The following is a 19,660-nucleotide window of genomic DNA, read 5'->3' on the forward strand; positions in this document are numbered from 1 at the left end:
CAAAGCTCGATTTCAAGTTGCACACTAAGAAAATGTGAAAGGACTGGCTTTTAAATCTTACTAATCACAGTCTGCTTTCAACAGAAAAAAAAAGCTAGCTAGATCTAGGTTGCAAAACATTATTTTAAACTTAAGATCATCTTAACCCACACAAATTGAGAGATCATCTGGACAGAACAAAGTTACCTGGCCTTGCAGGAGATACAGAAGTATAACCTTTCCTTGAACGATTTATATGTGGAGGAGATGACAATCGTGGTCCTTTATGACTTGGACTTGTTGCAGACACTGGTGACCTATGCCGCCTCCTAGGTGGAGTTGCAGGAGATGGAGAAGAACGGCGAGGTTTTCGGGGTGGACTGACTGATATGCGCTTTGTTTTCTTTGGAGGTGACCTCGATCTGGAAGAGGAAGAGGAACTACTGCCAGAGGAAGAAATTGAAGGAGATCGGCGCCTGTGGGAATGAAGTTGAAACATACCATATAACTAGTTTTCAAAGGCTTTGCTATTGCCAACCTCCATCTTCATTGCTGGTTTGATTGAAATAGAGAATGGATGAATACAAGGATAATTTACACAAATTTTGCCTCATTTTTCAGGGCAGCTATCCAATATGGTAGAGCAGGCGAGAGGAGAACACCAAGACAGGCAATCAGCATCACCTGGAAGAGATGTGGAGAAAAAAACCAGAAACAGGAAATCCATATTCCCTAGAGTAGATGAGAGTAGGACACAAAAATGCAGTTAGCATCAAGAGAAGCACACCAGGTGAGATGCCAAGACGGGTAGTCAGCATCATAAAGAGGAAAGGTGAAAAACGAATATTGAGGCAGGGAGAGACATAACTAGATTCATTCGAGGTCACTGGAATTGGTTCTTGCCCTAAGAGAGAGATAAAGAATAAAGAGATAAAGAGAGATAGACAGGCATGGGAATTCCTAGAGGCGAACTCCAATAAACACATTGATTTTGACCCCATTTACAACCTTGGAAAAAGAACTAGAAATGATATCACCTACCTTGAGAGACCAAGGCACAAATATAAAGTGGGACAGAACATCAGCGTTTCACCGGAGGCTCACTGATGTTACCTCGCATGGTGACGAAATGCCCGAAAACAAACCTGACAACTCAGTGAACAAACTTACAACCTCAACCGCAGACATAAAGAATCTAGCACTTTTGTGAATCTTGATAAGTAATTAAGATCTTTGCCATTCTTACATCTTTAGTTTATAAATTGGTGGTAAAATTAATAAATCTCACAGGCAACATAAATAAGTCAACAGTATGATTAATTAAAACTCATTAAGGCTGGCAGCTTAGGTGATGCATCAAGACCGCAGTATATAGGAGCTCCCAGATACCATCATATTCCAGGGTAAACATGTCTGCATTAAATTCTTTGAAATTCAAGCAGCTTCAATTCCAAGTTTATGATTTGAAGGTTGAACTACAGCCACAGCATGCATCAGGGGATGGACAGTGGTGGGGTTTGAAAGTGGTAACATTTTTACATAGATAGAAAATTGGCTGCTTGTCTGGCAAAAACATTACTTTTCAATGGGTGCTGATCAATGCTCAGGCCTCAACTTCTTACAGTTCACAAATGACTTAGATGAGGAGAATGAAGGCAAGATAGCTAAACTGCAGCTGTCAAAATAGCGAAGTACGCCATAAAGACGTAACAATATAACTGACAGATGTAGAGAGGTTGAGTGAGGGAGGAAAAATCTGAAATGTATAATGTGGAAAATGAGAACTTGTTACTTCAGCAGGAAGAACATGATTAAAACAGAACAACTGCATAATTCCTAGGTGCAACGGATTTAGGTGCTCTGGTGCACAAGTTATGAAACCAGAAATTGCTGGAGAAAGACAGCAGTTCATCAGCATGTGTGGAGAGAAAGCTGTTTCAAGTTCAGAATTGTGTTTTTATGAACAGTCATCATACTCAACATACTAACTTTTCTCCCCATAGATGCTGCCATACATGCTATGTTTCTTCAACAAGTTCTGTTGTTTTATAATAGCATGCAGGCATTGTACATAATCAAGAATGGCTGTCTTTATAACAAGAGGATTTGAACATAAAAGTAAGGATATTATGTCTCATTGGTGAGACCACATCGCAAATACTGTTTGCACTTTGATGGTCTTTATGCAAGGCAGGATGCAAATATATTGGGGTGGGTCAGAGGTGTTTTACCAGATTGATACGAGAACGAATTGGTTGGCATGTGAGGATAGGTTAGACAGCCTAGATTTGTTCCAGTTTAAAACAAGGTGAGGGGTGGGGTGGGGGGATCTTAAATGAAATGTACAAGATCCTGAATTGTCTTAACAAGGTGTACATGGAAGGAATGTTTCCTTTTGTGAGCCTAGATCTCGGGGCACTACTTCAAATTGTAGCAGTCTCCTGGCTGCTAAAACAGAGATTGCTAACTTGGCCAAACAGCAAGGGATATTAAAGCTGAAAATGTGTTGCTGGAAAAGCGCAGCAGGTCAGGCAGCATCCAGGGAACAGGAGAATCGACATTTCGGGCATAAGCCCTTCTTCCTGAAGGGCTTATGCCCGAAACGTCGATTCTCCTGTTCCTTTGATGCTGCCTGACCTGCTGCGCTTTTCCAGCAACACATTTTCAGCTCTGATCTCCAGCATCTGCAGTCCTCACTTTCTCCAGCAAGGGATATTAGCCAAGTAAACTCAAATCACAAAACCCACACACCAGTCACTGCAAACACAGTAGCCAGGTGCTACTGACATTAGCATAAAGTAAAGAGCAACAGTTATTCTACTTGGACATAACCCCCAACAGATTACCCAAACAAATCAGAGCTGAAACAGGCATTGGCTCCTGCTACACTAACAGTAACACTCCATCTAAATGATTGACTCTTATTTCAAACTATTAAGTGTATACCCCGATTGTATCAAACCAAGTATCCAAAGGGAGCAGGCTATTCTGGACTTAGATCAATGTAATGAGCCAGATATTGTAAAAGATCTCAAAGTAAGGGAACACTCAGGAGGCATCGATTATAATATGGTAGGGTTCAGTCCGCAGTTTGAAAGAGAGAAGGCAAAATTGGACCTAATTGTGTTACACTTAAATAAAGGTAACTACAGGGGCATAAGAGAGGAACTGACGAAAATCGACTGGAAGCAGAGCCTCGTGGGAAAGATAGAGCAACAATGGCAGGAGTTTAAGTGTAATTGAGGACACAGTAGAGATTCATCCCAAAGAAAAGAAAGATTACACAGGGAGGGGTCAGAGAGCCATGGCTGACAAAGGAAGTCAGGAAATGTATCAAAGAAAAAGACAGCCTACAAAGTGGCCAAGAGAACTGGAAAATCGGAAGATTGGGAAGACTACAAAAACAGAGGATAACAAAGAAAGAAATAAGGAAGGAGGGGATCAAATATGAAGGTAAGCCAGCCAGTAATATTAGAAATGAATGAAAAAGGTTTCTTTCAATACATAAGAGACAAATGAGAGGCAAAAGTAGAAATTAATTAGATTAGATTACTTACAGTGTGGAAACAGGCCCTTCGGCCCAACAAGTCCACACCGACCCGCCGAAGTGAAACCCACCCATACCCCTACATTTGCCCCTTACCTAACACTACGGACAATTTAGCATGGCCAATTCACCTGACCTGCACATCTTTGGACTGTGGGAGGAAACCGGAGGAAACCCACGCAGACACGGGGAGAACGTGCAAACTCCACACAGTCAGTCGCCTGAGGCGGGAATTGAACCCGGGTCTCTGGCGCTGTGAGGCAGCAGTGCTAACCACTGTGTCACCGTGCCGCCCATACTGGGCCGCTCCAAACTGATGCTGGAAGGCTAGTGATGGGAGATAAAGCAACAGCTGAAGAACTTAATAAGTACTCTGTGTCAGTCTTCACAGTGAAAGACAGGAGTAATATCCCAACAATTAAGGAGAATCAGGGGACAGAGTTGTGTATGGTAGCCATTACAAAAGAGAAAGTGCCTAGAAGAGCGAAAAGGTCTAAAAATTGATAAATATCCTGGCCCCGATGGGCTGTGTCGAGTTCCGAGAGAGGTGGCTGAGGAAATAGCAGAAACGCCAACTGTGATCTTTCAAAAATCACTAATCAGGGAAAGTTCTGGACGATTGGAAAAAATCACTGTTGTAACCCCGTTGTTCAAGAAAAGATCAAGACAAAAAAGATGGAAAATTATAGGCCGATTAGCCTAACCTTGATTGTAGATAAAATTCAAGAATCTATCATTGAGGAAGTGCAGAGTCAGATTAGAACAAGTCACCATGGACTTAGTATGGGGAGGTCGTGCCTGACAAACCTGTTAGAATTCTTTGCAGAGGTAACAGATGACATCCACTGGGTTTCACTATTTAGACTTCCAAAAGGCCTTTGATAAGGTGCCTCATGGGAGCCTGCTGAGTAAGGCGAGTGCCCATGGTGTTCGAGGTGAGCCACTGGCATGGATTGAGGATTGGTTGGCTGGCAGAAGGCAGAGAGTTGGATAAAAAGATTCTGTTTCAGAATGGCAGCTTGTGACAAGTGGGGTCCCACAGTGGGTTCAGTGCTGGGGCCGCAGCTGTTCACGTTAATATATTAAAGATCTGGATGAAGGGACGGGGGCATTCTGGCAAAGTTCACCGATGATACGAAGTTAGGCGAAAAGGCAGGTAGTACTGAGGTGGTGGGGAGGCTGCAGAACGATTTAGACAGTTTAGGAGAGTAGTCCAGTAAATGGCTGATGAAATTCAACATCAGCAAGTGCGAGATCTTGCACTTTGGATAAAAGAATACAGGCATGGACTATTTTTTAAAACGGTGAGAAAATTCAGAAAGCCAAAGTACAAAGGGATTTGGAGTGCTAGTCCAGGATTCTCCCAAGGTTGATTTGCAGGTCGTGTCCGTGATTAAGAAAGCAAATGTAATGTTGTTATTTATCTCGAGGGTTGGAATATAAAAGCAGCGACATGTTTCTGAGACTTTATAAAGCTCTAGTTAGGCTCCATTTAGAATACTATGTCCAATTTTGGGCCCCACACTTCAGGAAGGACATACTGGCACTGGAGCATGTCCAGCAGCGATTCACATGGATGATCCCTGGAATGCTAGGCCTAATATATTATGATCGGCTGAGGATCCGGGGATTGTATTCATTAGAGTTTAGAAGGTTGAGGGGAGATCGAATAGAAACTTAGAAGATAATGCATGGCTTAGAAAGGGTGGATGCTGGGAAGTTGTTTCCGTTAGACAGGGAGACAAGGACGTGTGGGCATAGTCTTAAAATTAGAGGGGGTCAATTTAGAATGGAAATGAGGAGACATTTCTTCAGCCAGAGAGTGGTGGGCCTGTGGAATTCATTGCAATGGAGCACAGTGGAGGCCGGGATGTTGGGTGCCTTCAAGGCAGAGACTAATAAATTCTTATCTCGCAAGGAATGAAGGGCTATGGGGAAAGAGTGCGGGTAAGTAGGATGTCTTATGTTCTTATGATTGGCCAGAACTATAGAACGTTCCAGAAAACCATCTAAGACATATAATAATAATAAAAAAAAAGAGTTCACCTATAAATCTTTCTTGTGGAACCATCTGAAGCCTTTCAAGGGGACTAGCACAACAAGAAGTAGAGACCAGCTGACTATTCAGAGGGGAAGAAGGCAGCTTTGCAAACCCAGAGACAGAGCCAGAGAGCAACTGTGTAAATTTACAAGAGATTCGGGAAGTATTACAACCTTAGGGACCAAATAAGATTAGGGATAGTATGTTTAGTATTAAAGATTATTGTAATTTTGTTCCTAATAAAGTGAGATTATTTTGTATTAGTACCAGCTTGTGCTCTTATTGATTTGACTGCTTTGGTATTGTGGGACAACTGGGCAAATTTATTCATCAGGTTCTGGTTGGAGTTGTCTGTAACTTGCTTAAAGAGGAAGCAGACAAAAAAAAACACTTTTGGATCACCCTTTTAGGGAAGAGATAAGATTTTCTTCTCCCTCTGCCGTAATACATTTTCCAACATGAAGCTTTGGGTGAGTGAAATGCAAATATTTAGCACATCTATGCTATTTCAGTTTTTACCAGAGAGCAATATCATAGAGATGCCCTATTTTACATACAGATTGTGCAAACACTTCCATTTAAATCAGCATGTTGCTCCAAAATTGTTCCAAATATCTGTCTTTGGAAAATTATTTTTGAGTAAAGAAATGGAGAATAGCCATTTTGGTCAAAAGTAAAATTGATTTGCAGAACCATAGTCTGTTGTATTCTCCAAAAAGTAGATTGCATATTCACAACTTCAGTTTTGGGCTTCTGATTCAAAATTGTTGGACTCCTAGAATTCTTCGGCATAGGAAACAGGATATTGGACAACGGAGAGAAACTGGTGGCAATATTTTTAAATTACAGCTATCCAACTGAACAGTTTGCTAATATATTTATTGAAAATGGTACAAAGCACTGACCTTAGAACAAACAAAATGAATATTTAGAAACTATTTTTAAATCCAGTCTATTGAGTTTGAAAGTGCATACTGAACACTGAAAACCAATTCCACATGTTTAAAGTTATTACTGTGAATGAGTATATGTTTTTACAACCGTTAAGGAAATCTGAAGTTGAAAGCATACCTTCTAATAGGTGACCGACTCCTTCGATGTCTGGATGGAGGGGGTGGTGGTGGCAGACGCCTTGGTGGACTCCTCCTTCGAGGAGGAGGAGACCTCCGCCTTGGACTGGGCCATCTTCGAGGTGAATAGGACCTGAAATAATGAAATTGTAACTAATAATCCAGAATTTTAAAAATGTGGTTATAAAATGTTTATTAACGAAGAGGGAGAAAGCAAAATAATTTACCTAGATCTGGATCTGGGACGCCTCCTTGGCCGTGAATGAGAGCGTGAATGGGACCTAGACTTAGATTTAGACCGTGACCGTGACCGATGACGATTCCTGTCTTTTCTTTCCTTCTCCTTTTTCGTTGGCTGTTCTAATAAAATTTCCTTCACCTCTGGTATCACAGGTTTAATTTCCTTCAGAATGTCACTATTGAAGATCAGAAAACCAGTATGTTGAACTCTTCGCTACAATTAGAGACATACTTAGTTAAGCCACAATACAAGGGCCAGAGTAGTCATAAAACTCCTATGTCCTAGTCCTACATTTACCATCGTGAACGTTCTACACTATGTCCAATGATCAAAGGTTTATGAGCATTATTCTAATCAAAAGATTCAAATACTTAACTGGAACTCAAACCCATCATTCAGAGTTAACAAATGGAGCTAAACACTATTTGGGCGGCACAGTGGCACAATGCTTAGCACTGCTGCCTCTCAGTGCCAGAGACCCGGGTTCAATTCCCGCCTCAGACGACTGACTGTGTGTGGAGTTTGCACATTCTACCAGTGTCTGCATGGGTTGCCTCCGGGTGCTCCAGTTTCCTCCCACAGTCCAAAAATGTGCAGGTTAGGTGAATTGGCCGTACTAAATTGCCTGTAGTGTTAGGTGAAGGGGTAAATGTCGGGGAATGGATCTGGGTGGGTTGCGCTTCGGTGGGTCGGTGTGGACTTGTTGGGACAAAGGGCCTGTTTCCACACTGTAAGTAATCTAATCTATTTATAGTTCCAACATACTTCAAATGCAGTTTTTGTCTTCTCCCAGTCCCTAAATTCTGGTGTTCTAGGTTGGAAGTGTACACAAAAAAGCAATGAAGTGTAAAAGATTAAAATTCAAATACTTTGGCTGTCTCAACATTTTTTGCAACAGCTTTAAGAGGTATGCTGCAAACCATTTTCTCTCCAAACATAACTTTGGTTTACAACAACCAGATACAATCTCAAAAACAAACAAGTCCAGCCATTAAATCCATTTTCTAACAACCAATTGTAGCTCAAAAATTTAAGCTTCCATCATAAGTACTGAGGCTTAAGTCTACAAGATTCCCTGATTAATTTCCACCTAATTGTTCATTTTTTTAAACTAATTTGATTTTGTTACAAATCTTGACGTAGGCAAAATATTACAAATTCTCTATTTAAACTAACCTTGTTGAAGTTGCTTCTGGAGCAGGAGATTCTTTCCTTTCTTTTAGTGAAAGATCTGGTTCAGGCGACAGTTGTTCAGGTTTCTTAATATTAGTCACTGGAGAAGCACTTCTGCTCCGACTTCTAGTCCTACGACGAGGAGACTTAGAGAGAGAATGCTTTCGTTCCTTCCTTGCTGGGGACCGTCTCCTAGGTGATGGAGATCTTGACTTGCGCCTACAAAAGTTCATTTCTTTAAAAACTTGAATAGCAAATTTAATATTTAAACAGTTGTTGTTTTCAGATAAGATGTTAAAATGCTTCCAGTTATGATTACTGTTTTACAAAAACCACTTCAATAAAATCTACCAGCCTTTCGAACCAACACTAAGATGCTATTAAGATTGTTTATTGGGAAATTACAGAGATTACTGTTATAGCTCACGAATTCCGATTTTCTGGATCAGGGATGCATAGAAAAGCCAAAAGGACTAACAATTTCAACTTAACATTCATGAAACAGTTAAGATAATTCAGTATTTCTATGACCAGTTTTAAAATGCCTCAACAAATGATAAAACCCATATCAAATGCTTCAACATTTATTAATAGCGCTTTTAAGAAAAAATAGAACATGCAACATGCACTTTGGCATCTCATGCTTTTCAAAAAAAAAGCTATAGTAAAGGAGTCTAAAGCAGAGATCAATCTCTACAATATTTAGCAAATCCGCCACTAACGCAAGATATTTGTCAGACAGCATCAAATAAAGAGTGGTTTTTAAACACTAGGTAGCAGTCAGCATACCCAGAATTGAAATAAATATTCACCATTATGAACAAAACATTAGATGCTGGAAATGGGAAGAAACAGAGCATGCTGGAAACAAAACATACTAAGCAGCATTTATGACTGGAAAGGACAAGTTAACAGCTCAGGTTTAGACTCCATTAAAAATAGAAGCTATTATTAATGAACACAAAGGGAACTGAGAGAAAAGGGGAGCTAAAGGGTCAAAGAAACATGCACATGAAGAAATAATATAACCAGCAAGATGCATAGTTAAAACAGGTGACGGTTTAACTGGAGATTAATTTGAGATAAGGAGAAAGTGAGGGAACTTTAAAAAAATTATAATTTCCATATCATTCCCATCTGCCATCCCCAGAATATTGCTCTGAATGTACAGGATTTATGATAGATGTTTGAACACTTGTCACAGGTGAAGTGCATCAGGATACAGTAAATAATACAAATCTTTTGCTTAATAAAATCAAAAGTTGTAAAAACGTTATCTTATTCTAAATATATCTATTCGGCATAATAAAAGAAGGCAGTTATTGATGCATTGTGCTAGACTGCATTATGCATGGAAAAGCATGGACTTAGCCAGTGCAATATTGTTAACAAGTTATATTACCATACCATATAAATTGGTACATTAAAAATCAAAGAACTAGATTATGTGATTTGCCCAAATGCCGAATACAACCATAACCTTATAACAGACTTCATTCTTAATCACCTCTTTGGACTTCTGGAACGGTCTCTCTTTTCCCTATTTTCTTTGTCTTCCTTATCTTTTTTTTCCTTCTCTTCATCTTGTTTCTTCATGGTAGCCAGCTTTTCCTGTTCTATCTGTAACAAGAAATTTATAAACTTGTGAATGGAAAGGAAAATGTACTCCATCATATTGTGTTTCAATGCTCCACTGTTGATTATCAGCACAATCAGCTATTTCCTGGATTCATACGAGAGCAAATTACTTTTAAACTAAACAAATGTTTAGAACTGGGAAAACATTTTTCTGACTACTGTTTTGTACTTGCATGGAAAACCAAACAGCTAAGAATTAATGCAATATAGTGAAGCTAAAACAGCAGCCAATTTCTTTACTCGCAGATACAAATTGAGAAAGATACACAAACAAGGAAAAGATGGGATATTCACTTAATGTTCTCTAAAGGCACTCATTATCCATCAATTGTTGCTCACTGTATAGCAAATATAATAAAGATTGGGATATATAAATGGGATTAATGTAGAATCTGAAATATCAAGCAAATGTCATTATTTTGAAGATCTGTGGATAGTTTTTAAATCATCGTACTGGAGGTTTGACATTCAAGAACAAAATTAGTTTGTCAGGATAAAGAGTTGTTCAACTATGATTATGACTTGGTGCACAATTTAAAAATTTATTTTAGGATTTCAAGGATCTTAAGGGGGAGACCAACAGCATAAAAAGTGAAAGTTCACATCAATTCCAGTGATTCTTTTAAATTTTCATCCACTAGAATTTCAACACACCTCCCTGAAGGTGCAAGGTATCACTGACAGCACGTCTGGAATGTCATGTTTTACTGTGCTTGTATGGAAGCAAGACATTAGCACCAGTTTTATAGTTGTAAAGACAGCTGCTGTCCCTATAACTATGCAATATTGGGATCATCATTGAGCTGTCCATGAATTATAAAACAAAACTTAAAGATAATTAATGGATTAACTTATCATGTTGTACCTGGCAAAGCATGAACAGAAACAAAGATTCAAGAAACAGTAGCTACAACCGGTGAGTCCTTTTGTGAACTTGAAATAATGTGATGTGCTAATGAACTAAAAATATTCAGTCAGATGCAGACAACGTGTAAAGATTTATTTAAAACTTCAAACCTACTCAGTTCAATTATATCTGGGATTAGATATAACATCATTGTCATAACTCCTATTTTGGCCATTGTGTGATATGTTAGCATAAAAAAAAAATCACAATTCAGAACCACTAAACTTCAGTGCAATCCATCTGCACAGACTGTACAAAGATCATCCCAGAGCAGTTATCTGAGGGTTAAAATCACATTATATTGTCTTAGTTACTATAGTTGGACATAACATGTCAGACTTGACACAACAAACCGAGAGGAGAACTTAAACAACTGGCTCCTTCTCAGGTGGTCATAATCTTGGCTGCTTGGTTTACTTGTCACTAAAAACTTACATTTCACTGGACTGACTTCAACTAACTCTAAACTAGATTAAGATAATATCCAACTTCAGCTAAACTTTAATTTCAATTTATACAAGTCCATTAAATTTTTCTTTTGAAAAGCATCCACCAATTCTAAGTGTTTTGATGTGAAACATTAGTCATATTTATGGGGATATGAGTAAGGTTGCTGGCTTATTACAACTTAAGACAATACTATATTCAATTTTGTAGCATGGGTCTCCACCTGTTAGAAACCCAGTTACAATGTGCCCAAACTCATTCTGCAGGCTGTTACCTAAACTGAAGGTAAGAGATAGGAGTATTCGCACATAGGGATCACCCAGTCTCTTTCAGGATCAAAATAAGGAAGTAGTGAGCAAAGTACAGTCAGCATAAGGAAACTGAATAGTATTCCGACATAAGCATAATCATTTTTTTTTATAAATAAGGAGTGTTACTAAGAGGCTTAAAAGTAGTCATGGCAGCCAACCTTGCACACAAGATTCAATCCTTCCAGACTAAAAAATAGTATAACTGCTCTATACTAAAAAAATAGTATAACTGCTGGTCTCTGTACCACCAAAGTCATTAATGCAGATTGCAAGTGACCTTGCATGGATGTCTGTAGCACTACACCGTTCACTGCCTGTCAAATTGAAAATTCCTTGTTTATGACCACTCTCTGCTTCTGGTCCGTTACTAATCCTCCATCCATGCTAATATATTATCACTAACTTGACAATTCCTTAACTTAGCTATCAGTTTTTTCAGTCCTTATTAAATGTTTTTCGGAAACCCAGGCATACCCTTTATCTAGCTAGATCCTCAAAAAAAAAACTCCAAACCTGTCAACACTGTTTGCCTTCAGCAAAACCATGCTAACGTGCTCTAATTGCAGTATGCTTTCGTAAACATTGTTCGAACTTTCACAATTGATGCCATCATTTTATCCCCCAGTGATGTCGGGCTCATTGGCATGCAATTCCCTTCTTTTCTCTTTCCCATCCTTCTTGGAAAAGTGTATTAATATTAACAAACTTCCAGTCAGATAGAACTATTCCAAACCTAATAAATGTTCGAAAATCACAGCTACTACATTCACTTTCTTTGCAGCTCTTTTTAAAACAGCCATAGGGGTGAGGCCGCTGTACCCAGGGGATTTGGCAGATTTTAGCTCCTTAAATTTCTGCAATACCATTTCTGATTATTTCAATTTCTTCTTTTTAAGCCCTCAGGCTATTCAGAGATTAAATTTATTTCAGAGATAAATGTGTCTTCTGAGGTAGATAGACAACATATTTGTTCAGTAACTCTGCCATTTTCTCTGCTCCCACAATCATTTTTCCTGTCTGCAATTCCAAAGGACCAATTTCTAACTTAGCTTTTCTTTTTATGCATTTATAAGGCTCTTAAAATCTGTTACTGTGGTTTTAGTTAGTTTATGCATTTTTCTAATTTTTCCACATTTAATCAACGTTAAGACAGATATTTGCTAGTTTCTAAAACACTTCCAATTTTCAGACTCGAATAAAACAAGCATCTTCATTTAATCTAATACTATTCTTAACTTCCTGACAATCACAGATGGGCCATTTTTGCTGAGTTTCGTTTTTCAATCAAATAAACTTTTCTTTGAACTACTTAAATAGTTTCTTGAACTACTGCTCAGGAGCATAAAAGCCACACCTAGCAACGTTTGCTGATTTAATTTCCACTCATACAAATTCTACTTCGCGATGTTCTGAGATCATCAGGGCTATCCATCTGTCCTTTGCCATTTTGTCTGTCACACTCTAAATAAAATTTCCTGCCCTTGGTCAACTGAACTTGTCCCTGTAGTGGCATTTTAAATGACTTGTTTCTATTTGTTTCACTAGGTCACCCATCTTATGGCACATATTTCTTGCACTTAAATAAAGAACATTTAACTTTTTACTTCTCCTTCCTGTAATAACCTTATTCACTCCTACTCAGTCTTTAAGTTTCTTACTAGGTGCTGTTTTCCTTCCAGGTTTTTTAATTGACTTGACCTAACCACCCCTAGTTGACAGCAGACAGATAAGGAACAATATGGCCTTTATTCATATATGCAAATTACAAGACTCCTGAGAGATAGGTAACTTGCAAATCATCTAGAGAAAAAAAAGCCTCTAATGTATTTGATTGTAACCTAGTGGATTAGCTCTATCACCTACAGAGATCTACAAATAGATTACCTGTCTCTGCTTGATTTCTTCTTTCTTTTGTTCGAGAAAAGCAGAGGGAATTCCTGCGATGTTTTCTTGTGCACTCAAGAGCAGTGGCCAAAGTTCCCCCATGAACATTCGTGCATTCTTTCCATTCAAGAACCCCGTCAAATTAATCTGCATCAGCTTTGCGTCTGGGTTCTGCAACAGACACAAGATGAAGGCAGAAAGGTTATTTGGAAAAATCCAAAAGCAGTCCACTCTACTACTTTCAATCTACCTCAATATTCTTAAGGCAAAATTGACAGTTTCAAACTTTAGATAATAGCAAATTACATTAATTTTTTTTCTATCTATACTGCGTACCATTTCCCTGATCTATCAGCCTATATAAATTGGCTGAGTGTCATCTTTGTCTTAAGATTTCTTTCAATATGAACAATACACTTAAATCCCATTTACGAGGCCAGACTGCCTCTCACTATTTCCTGACAATAGCCAATGGGCCTTTCGTTGTTTTAGTGAATGGGTACTGCACATAGGTTGCCAGAGCAACGAGGTCCAGTAAAAAAAACACACAAACGTGTCAGAACACCATAAAGCAAGTACAGAGTCCTGAGGTCTTCAATTTCTTCTGGTCGACTCCTGAACCCAAAGTTCCAAGTCCCCTGTAGAGAAAGATGTTCCCTTGGGTTGCTTCCGACTCCCTACTGCAACTCAATCACCTTGAGTATAATGTTATATCATTTATCTAAATTGTAAGAGACGAACAAGCAATAATGAGTAAACAGCCACATAAAAGAAAAATGAACAGTTTATATTAAACTTCTGCTTAAATAAAACTTGCCTTCATGCTCCAAGTGAAGCAGAGCTGTTGCTACCTCTCCAAATCTGACTTTTACATTAAACTACAATATTTAGTAACATGCAAGCACCTAAACTATATTACAACGTATTAATTCAATGAACTAAGATATTTACATGCTGATCCTTCCACTGATTTTCATAACCTACCACATATCCACTAATGCTACTTTATAAGTATATATGAGATTTATGCTAAGTGCATTTATGCTATACTGAATGACTGCTAAAGTAATTGGTTATATTTATAGTGGTCAACATATCTAAATCTGTTCCGATTGGGTGGATACAGAGTTGCAAAAGATAGTTCTTCTAACTTGGACAAACCCTGCTCAAAAATTTCATGTTTTAGAAATATTCCACGACTGATGCCAAAGCTATTTTTATCTTTACAGAAGATATTTGTTCAATATCTAAACATGTATAGCATACATTCTATGGTTTAAAAGGTGTTCAAAAGATCATGTAATTTGTAAACAAATACATGAAGAGTTACCACTACTTTGAATCTTCTGGCAGTTCTGAGGAGTCTCAGACATGCTGGCAATATCACTCAAACTGAACCTATTAATGCAACAGAGCAACATGGAAATCTATACTACTTTTTGCATTGCTTGTGAGCTGCTTACATCCTCCTGCAACTGGGAGGGCAGCACGGCTTGGACTGCAAACTTTTCTTTATTCACCACCAATGTCATTCCATGATCAGTTATTAACAGGTACATTTCAAGCAAAGTAAACAGGATAATTTTTCCTTCTTTCAAGATGTACACCTTGCTTCCATGCAGAATTCTAACTACCAGTATAGCTGTTGTCATGTTATTCATTTGTAAAATAAAAAAGCCTGAACATTTCTATGTGGACAAATTAGATCAGACACATTTGAATGTTAAGGATACATTTCGGTCGCATGAAAAAAATAGAACCTTACGGTGGCACAAATTCAAAATGTACCATTTGTAGTTCCACATCAAAATGACTTTCCTCCTACATAGGCCTAAATATTCTTCCCCAAATGAAAGATGGAGTCTCAGTATCCCTTGGGTTGCAGTGGCGAGTTGAAGTTTTGAGTATTTTTAGAAAACAATTAGCCCTCCAGAAAAGTTCCAACATCTTGATTTTAATTAAGAGTTCAAAAACAACAGTACTTTATTTTCACATTGATCATTAATAAGCCTAAAGCTTCACTAAGAAAGCCATATCCAGTTTTTAGATTACAGAAACAATTTTATCTGCAATGGTACATTTTTCCTCATCTAGACTGGCTACTGTTTTGCTTTCCACTTTTTACTTCTGAGCAGTGTAAAGTTTGTCCGAGTGCTCTTCATTGAGTGGCATGAGGATTTTCGTCTGGTCACTTTACACAACTCACCTCCAAACACACACTGCATCATCAAGGGAGGAGGGTCAGAGCGACATTGGAATTCACTTTGCTGTGACCTAACAAGGTGATGGTGCTATACTTCAGACGGAATAACATCCATTTTGGTTCAGGCCTTTTAAATCATAAATCACACGATCATTAGAAAAATGCTGTCAAAGGCGCTTATTATACAACAAAACAAGTAAGAACACATACAAGATGGATTTTCTTTTTGTTACCTGAGGGCTAACTGAGGGGGTCATTCAATATTTTCAACTGTTTCACAAGAGTATATTAAGCACTCTTAAGGAAGAGCACCCAACCATGCATATGCAAATAGGTTCAGCTGACTGTTCAAAGACATTATTCATCAACATTCATGCTCGTTTCCTTGAAGTAAAGAAAACTACAATGCGGTGAACTCAAATGAAGCTACCCAAGCACTTTTAAAAAAAACTTTGAGCATCCACAGATTTCATTTTAGAGTCCAAATCAAACTGCAATTCGTATTTTCAGAAGAAACTAAGTCAGGAAAAATTTCTCAATGTACCCTTGTGAAAATAGTTGAAAGTGCTAAATGGTCCCTAAAGAATCCTATCATATTTTAAAGCTATCCTTGCAGCTTTTTAAACCATGTTTTATACTGTCTTCAATATTAACTGTGTAGAAAACAAGCAAACCTGACACTTTACATAACTTTCTTTCACCAAAAGTCCAGGTGAAAAACCACATCACAATAACTTTTTATAAATGCTCTTGCTTGTTTCCAATCATTACCTTCTCTTCAAGATGGTTAAAGATGAACTCAATAACAACATCATCCTCGAACCCAAGCATTTCTGTCACTCTCTGTGTAATCCACGGTTTGATCACTTCTAGGTTCACTTTATTCATGTCCACCTGAAACCCAGTCGAAAAGAACTACAATTAACAAGCACTTGCAACTTTGGATTATAGCACCTAGTGTCATATTTTACCTTAGTCTATGGAACTGTTTTGCAACAGAGGACCAATGTGCATCACAAATGACATTGTATTACATTTAATTTTTGATTCCACCCATATCACTTGAGTGCAAACAAGATCACTGGACCAGGAATTTATGTCACCCCAACTTCTCCTGGAAATTTGGTAGTTCGTTGAGAAACGCCAGAAGCCCAGTAGCAAGTCACTCAAATATCCTGTTAATGATTGCAGAAGAGATAAAAAATGTTTTACAAGAAAAGCAGAGTTACAATAAGCACTGCGCCTTACAGGAATTTTATTTTCATGAACATGTATGCGATTTTGTTAGAAATATTTAATTAATAAATCAATTTATCAGTTGAAAATAAGTACTTACAGAACCATTGAAGAAACTGATGAATTACACAAAGCTATGATTTATAAATGATTTGAGGAACTTGAAAACCAAGTTCAAGTTGTGCAGGTACCTTAACAAAACAATTGATGGTACATTGTGCAACTGTGGAATATAAATCAACACTTTGGACAGTTATTAAACTTTAATGCAATGTCATCTTTCATCCATAAAAAAAGCACCACGGTACTTTATTCATGTTCCAAAGACAGACCTATTGCTGAACAGTGGCAGACATGGACTGATCAGAGTCAACATGGGATTAAAAGAACCACTTGAAACAGGTGATCAAACAGTTTTGTTGTATGACTCTGATGAGATGCTTAACGGATTCTATCTGAGCCAAAAATATTTAAGTGATATGCAATCCACTCACTGGTTGTGAATAAGTCAGTACCATGGCTAAACACAATCTCCATAATGGCAAATGCACTCTATTTTACTTGAATGTGTTAGCAGACTTTCAAATTTAACAAGAGCGTGTAGCTCAAGTTCAATGTTCTGATACAGTGTACCTTTATCTCCTATTAGGTCCCATATACAAGCTGAGGAGACAGTTTTAGCGCACAATCACCTGAACTCTTTTACTGTTGCGATTTGACATACTGCTTGTCTGACATCCAGTACTGGATGGACACACATTTCTTCTAGTTAAATACTAGAAATATTAAGGACATGTGTCATTCATTTTTGCTTCAAAATCCTGTTCCTTAGTCAATGACTTAACCCTCATCTTGGTAATAGTTTGTAATAAACCACTTGCAACCTTAGTGTCACATTCAACATTGAAATGAGCTTATGGCCACATCTATCGAAGCCTATCTACATTCACTGCCATAACAGTGACTCTGGCTTGACCTCCATTCAGCCCACTGTCCAAAACGTCACCTTTGCCCACGTTACCTCTAAACTAACTGTCCGAGTGCTATTATGTAAAACCATCCATTTTCCACCCTGGAAACGTCTGCATTCATCCAAGTCATCCTTCATTCAGAGTTCTTCTGCAATCTGTCATCTAACTTACTTGAAGCACTGCTCACACCACACCTATGGTAATCAACAGAATCCTAGTCCTGCAATACTGCAATTTAAAAATCCTCACTTTATTTTCAAATCTCCGTAGCCTCTTCCAGATCTGCAGCCTTTGAGAACTCTGCACTCTAATTCTGGCCTCTTAAAATCCCCAAGTTTAATTCCTCAACCCAGCTACCTGTACTTGCAGAAGTCATAGCTACAAGCTCTGAACTGTACCACACCCACATCTCTTGGGCTCTCTTCATTCCTGAAGAGCATTCCATAAAACTAGCTCTGCATCCAAGTGGGCCATCTGTCCTACTATCCCCCAATGTTGCTTAGAATCTGCAATGCCTCTCAGCAAGGTATTGTGGGTTTGAGATGGTGACAAAGTGGAAACTTTGGTAACACTGGAGAAGTAATCCAGGGGACAAAGTTAACTCTCTAAGGACACAAACATTAAATCTTACCATCGCAGATGACTGAATTTAAAATTCAATTTGTAAAAAAAACTGACAACCATGAAAGTATCAACTGTCAGAGAATCCTACAGCATGAAAACAGACCCTTTGAACCAATTAGTCCATGCTGACCATGTTGCCAACTCGTCACACCTGCCTATGTTTGGCCCTCCAAACCTATCCTATTTCTGTACTTATCCAAATGTCTTCCAATCCAAATCTACATATATTACTTCCTCTGATAGTTCATTTCACACACTACCCACAGTGTACAAAAAGGTTCCCCTTTATAGATTTTAAAATCTTTCTCCTCACCTTAAAAAACGGCCCCTAGTTTTGAACTCTACTACCTTGGGGAAAAGACCGTTGCTATTAACCTTATTTATGTCCCTTATGATTTTACAAACCTCTATAAAGTCAGCCCTCAACCTTCTACACGTCAGCATAAAAAAAAGCCCCAGCCTATTTTTATAACTCAAACCCATCGCTCCCAGCATCGTGGGAAACCTTGCAGGAACAGAACTGTATGCAGTACTCCTCACCAATGCCCTGTTCAACCTCAACATGACGTCCCAACTCCGATATTCAAAAGATAAAAACCCATTTGAGTTAGTCACGTTTTTCAGTGAAGAAAATTAGCAAAAAAAAGGCTATTTTCTAATCAACCTGTTCAGAGATGTTATGACACACCTCTGGAACAGGTGAGACTTGAACCAGAGGCTCGTGGTTCGTATGCAGGGATACTACTACTGCACCATACAAGCCCATTCACAATCCTTACCCAGTTTGATCTACATGTGACTCAATGCACAGCAAAGTGGCTACCTCTTACCCGACCTGTGAAATGGTCCAGTAAGCCTTTCAGTTCAGGGCCAATTAAGAATGAGCAACAAATACCTGCCTTGCAGCAATGGGCACATTTAATGAAAGAGCAAATAAGAGTTGTGGTGGCTGTACTGACAAATGCCAAAGTAATAAGATAACATTACCTTTTTCTCAAGACATTCTGCAAATTTCAATTGCTTTAGGAGCTTCTTCTGTTTGTTGCTGAAACGGTTGTCCTGTTCTGCACTTGTTCCCTATAACAGGAATAAATATTAAGTACAGAATTTAATCTATTTAAAACAATGATTTGATATCAATTAATATATTATCTTTACTGTATCAAGTGGTAAGTGAAGGTAAGATGTTGCAGGAAAAACAGTAAATTAACAATACCAGTCATTACTAAAATGCAAAAATCAAACAACAGGTTATGTTGTTATCACCAAAACTTGCTCGGCAATTTGTTTGCATTATTTCCAAGTTAATCGTCCATAAAACACAAATTTAAATCCAGGAATTCAATGTATAAATACCCTTCTAATGTTATGATTATTAATGCATTGCG

General features: G+C 38.3%; 1 protein-coding gene across 10 annotated transcripts in view; it reads right to left on the minus strand.

Annotated features, from left to right (window-relative positions):
• Nucleotides 1-19,660, minus strand: part of srrm1 (serine/arginine repetitive matrix 1) — a 59,895-nt gene that overhangs the window by 23,936 nt on the left and 16,299 nt on the right. For 6 of the 10 annotated variants that reach the window (XM_043717658.2, XM_087976836.1, XM_043717657.2 and 3 more), the window contains exons 2-9: nt 19,260-19,349; nt 16,213-16,335; nt 13,239-13,409; nt 9,559-9,671; nt 8,055-8,270; nt 6,865-7,053; nt 6,639-6,770; nt 187-455 (exon numbers count right to left, since the gene is read on the minus strand). In XM_043717658.2, coding sequence (XP_043573593.1) covers nt 187-455; nt 6,639-6,770; nt 6,865-7,053; nt 8,055-8,270; nt 9,559-9,671; nt 13,239-13,409; nt 16,213-16,335; nt 19,260-19,349 — 1,303 coding nt within the window. Of the gene's footprint in view, nt 1-186; nt 456-6,638; nt 6,771-6,864; nt 7,054-8,054; nt 8,271-9,558; nt 9,672-13,238; nt 15,569-16,212; nt 16,336-19,259; nt 19,350-19,660 lie in introns of those variants that run through there. The other 4 variants (XM_043717662.2, XM_043717663.2, XM_087976840.1 and 1 more) reach the window with 4 other exon arrangements.

The sequence above is a fragment of the Chiloscyllium plagiosum genome, unplaced genomic scaffold (assembly GCF_037043375.1).
Source record: "Chiloscyllium plagiosum isolate Xiang-an unplaced genomic scaffold, Cpla_swu_hap1 HiC_scaffold_30, whole genome shotgun sequence".
In the NCBI taxonomy this organism is placed as follows: Eukaryota; Metazoa; Chordata; class Chondrichthyes; order Orectolobiformes; family Hemiscylliidae; genus Chiloscyllium; species Chiloscyllium plagiosum.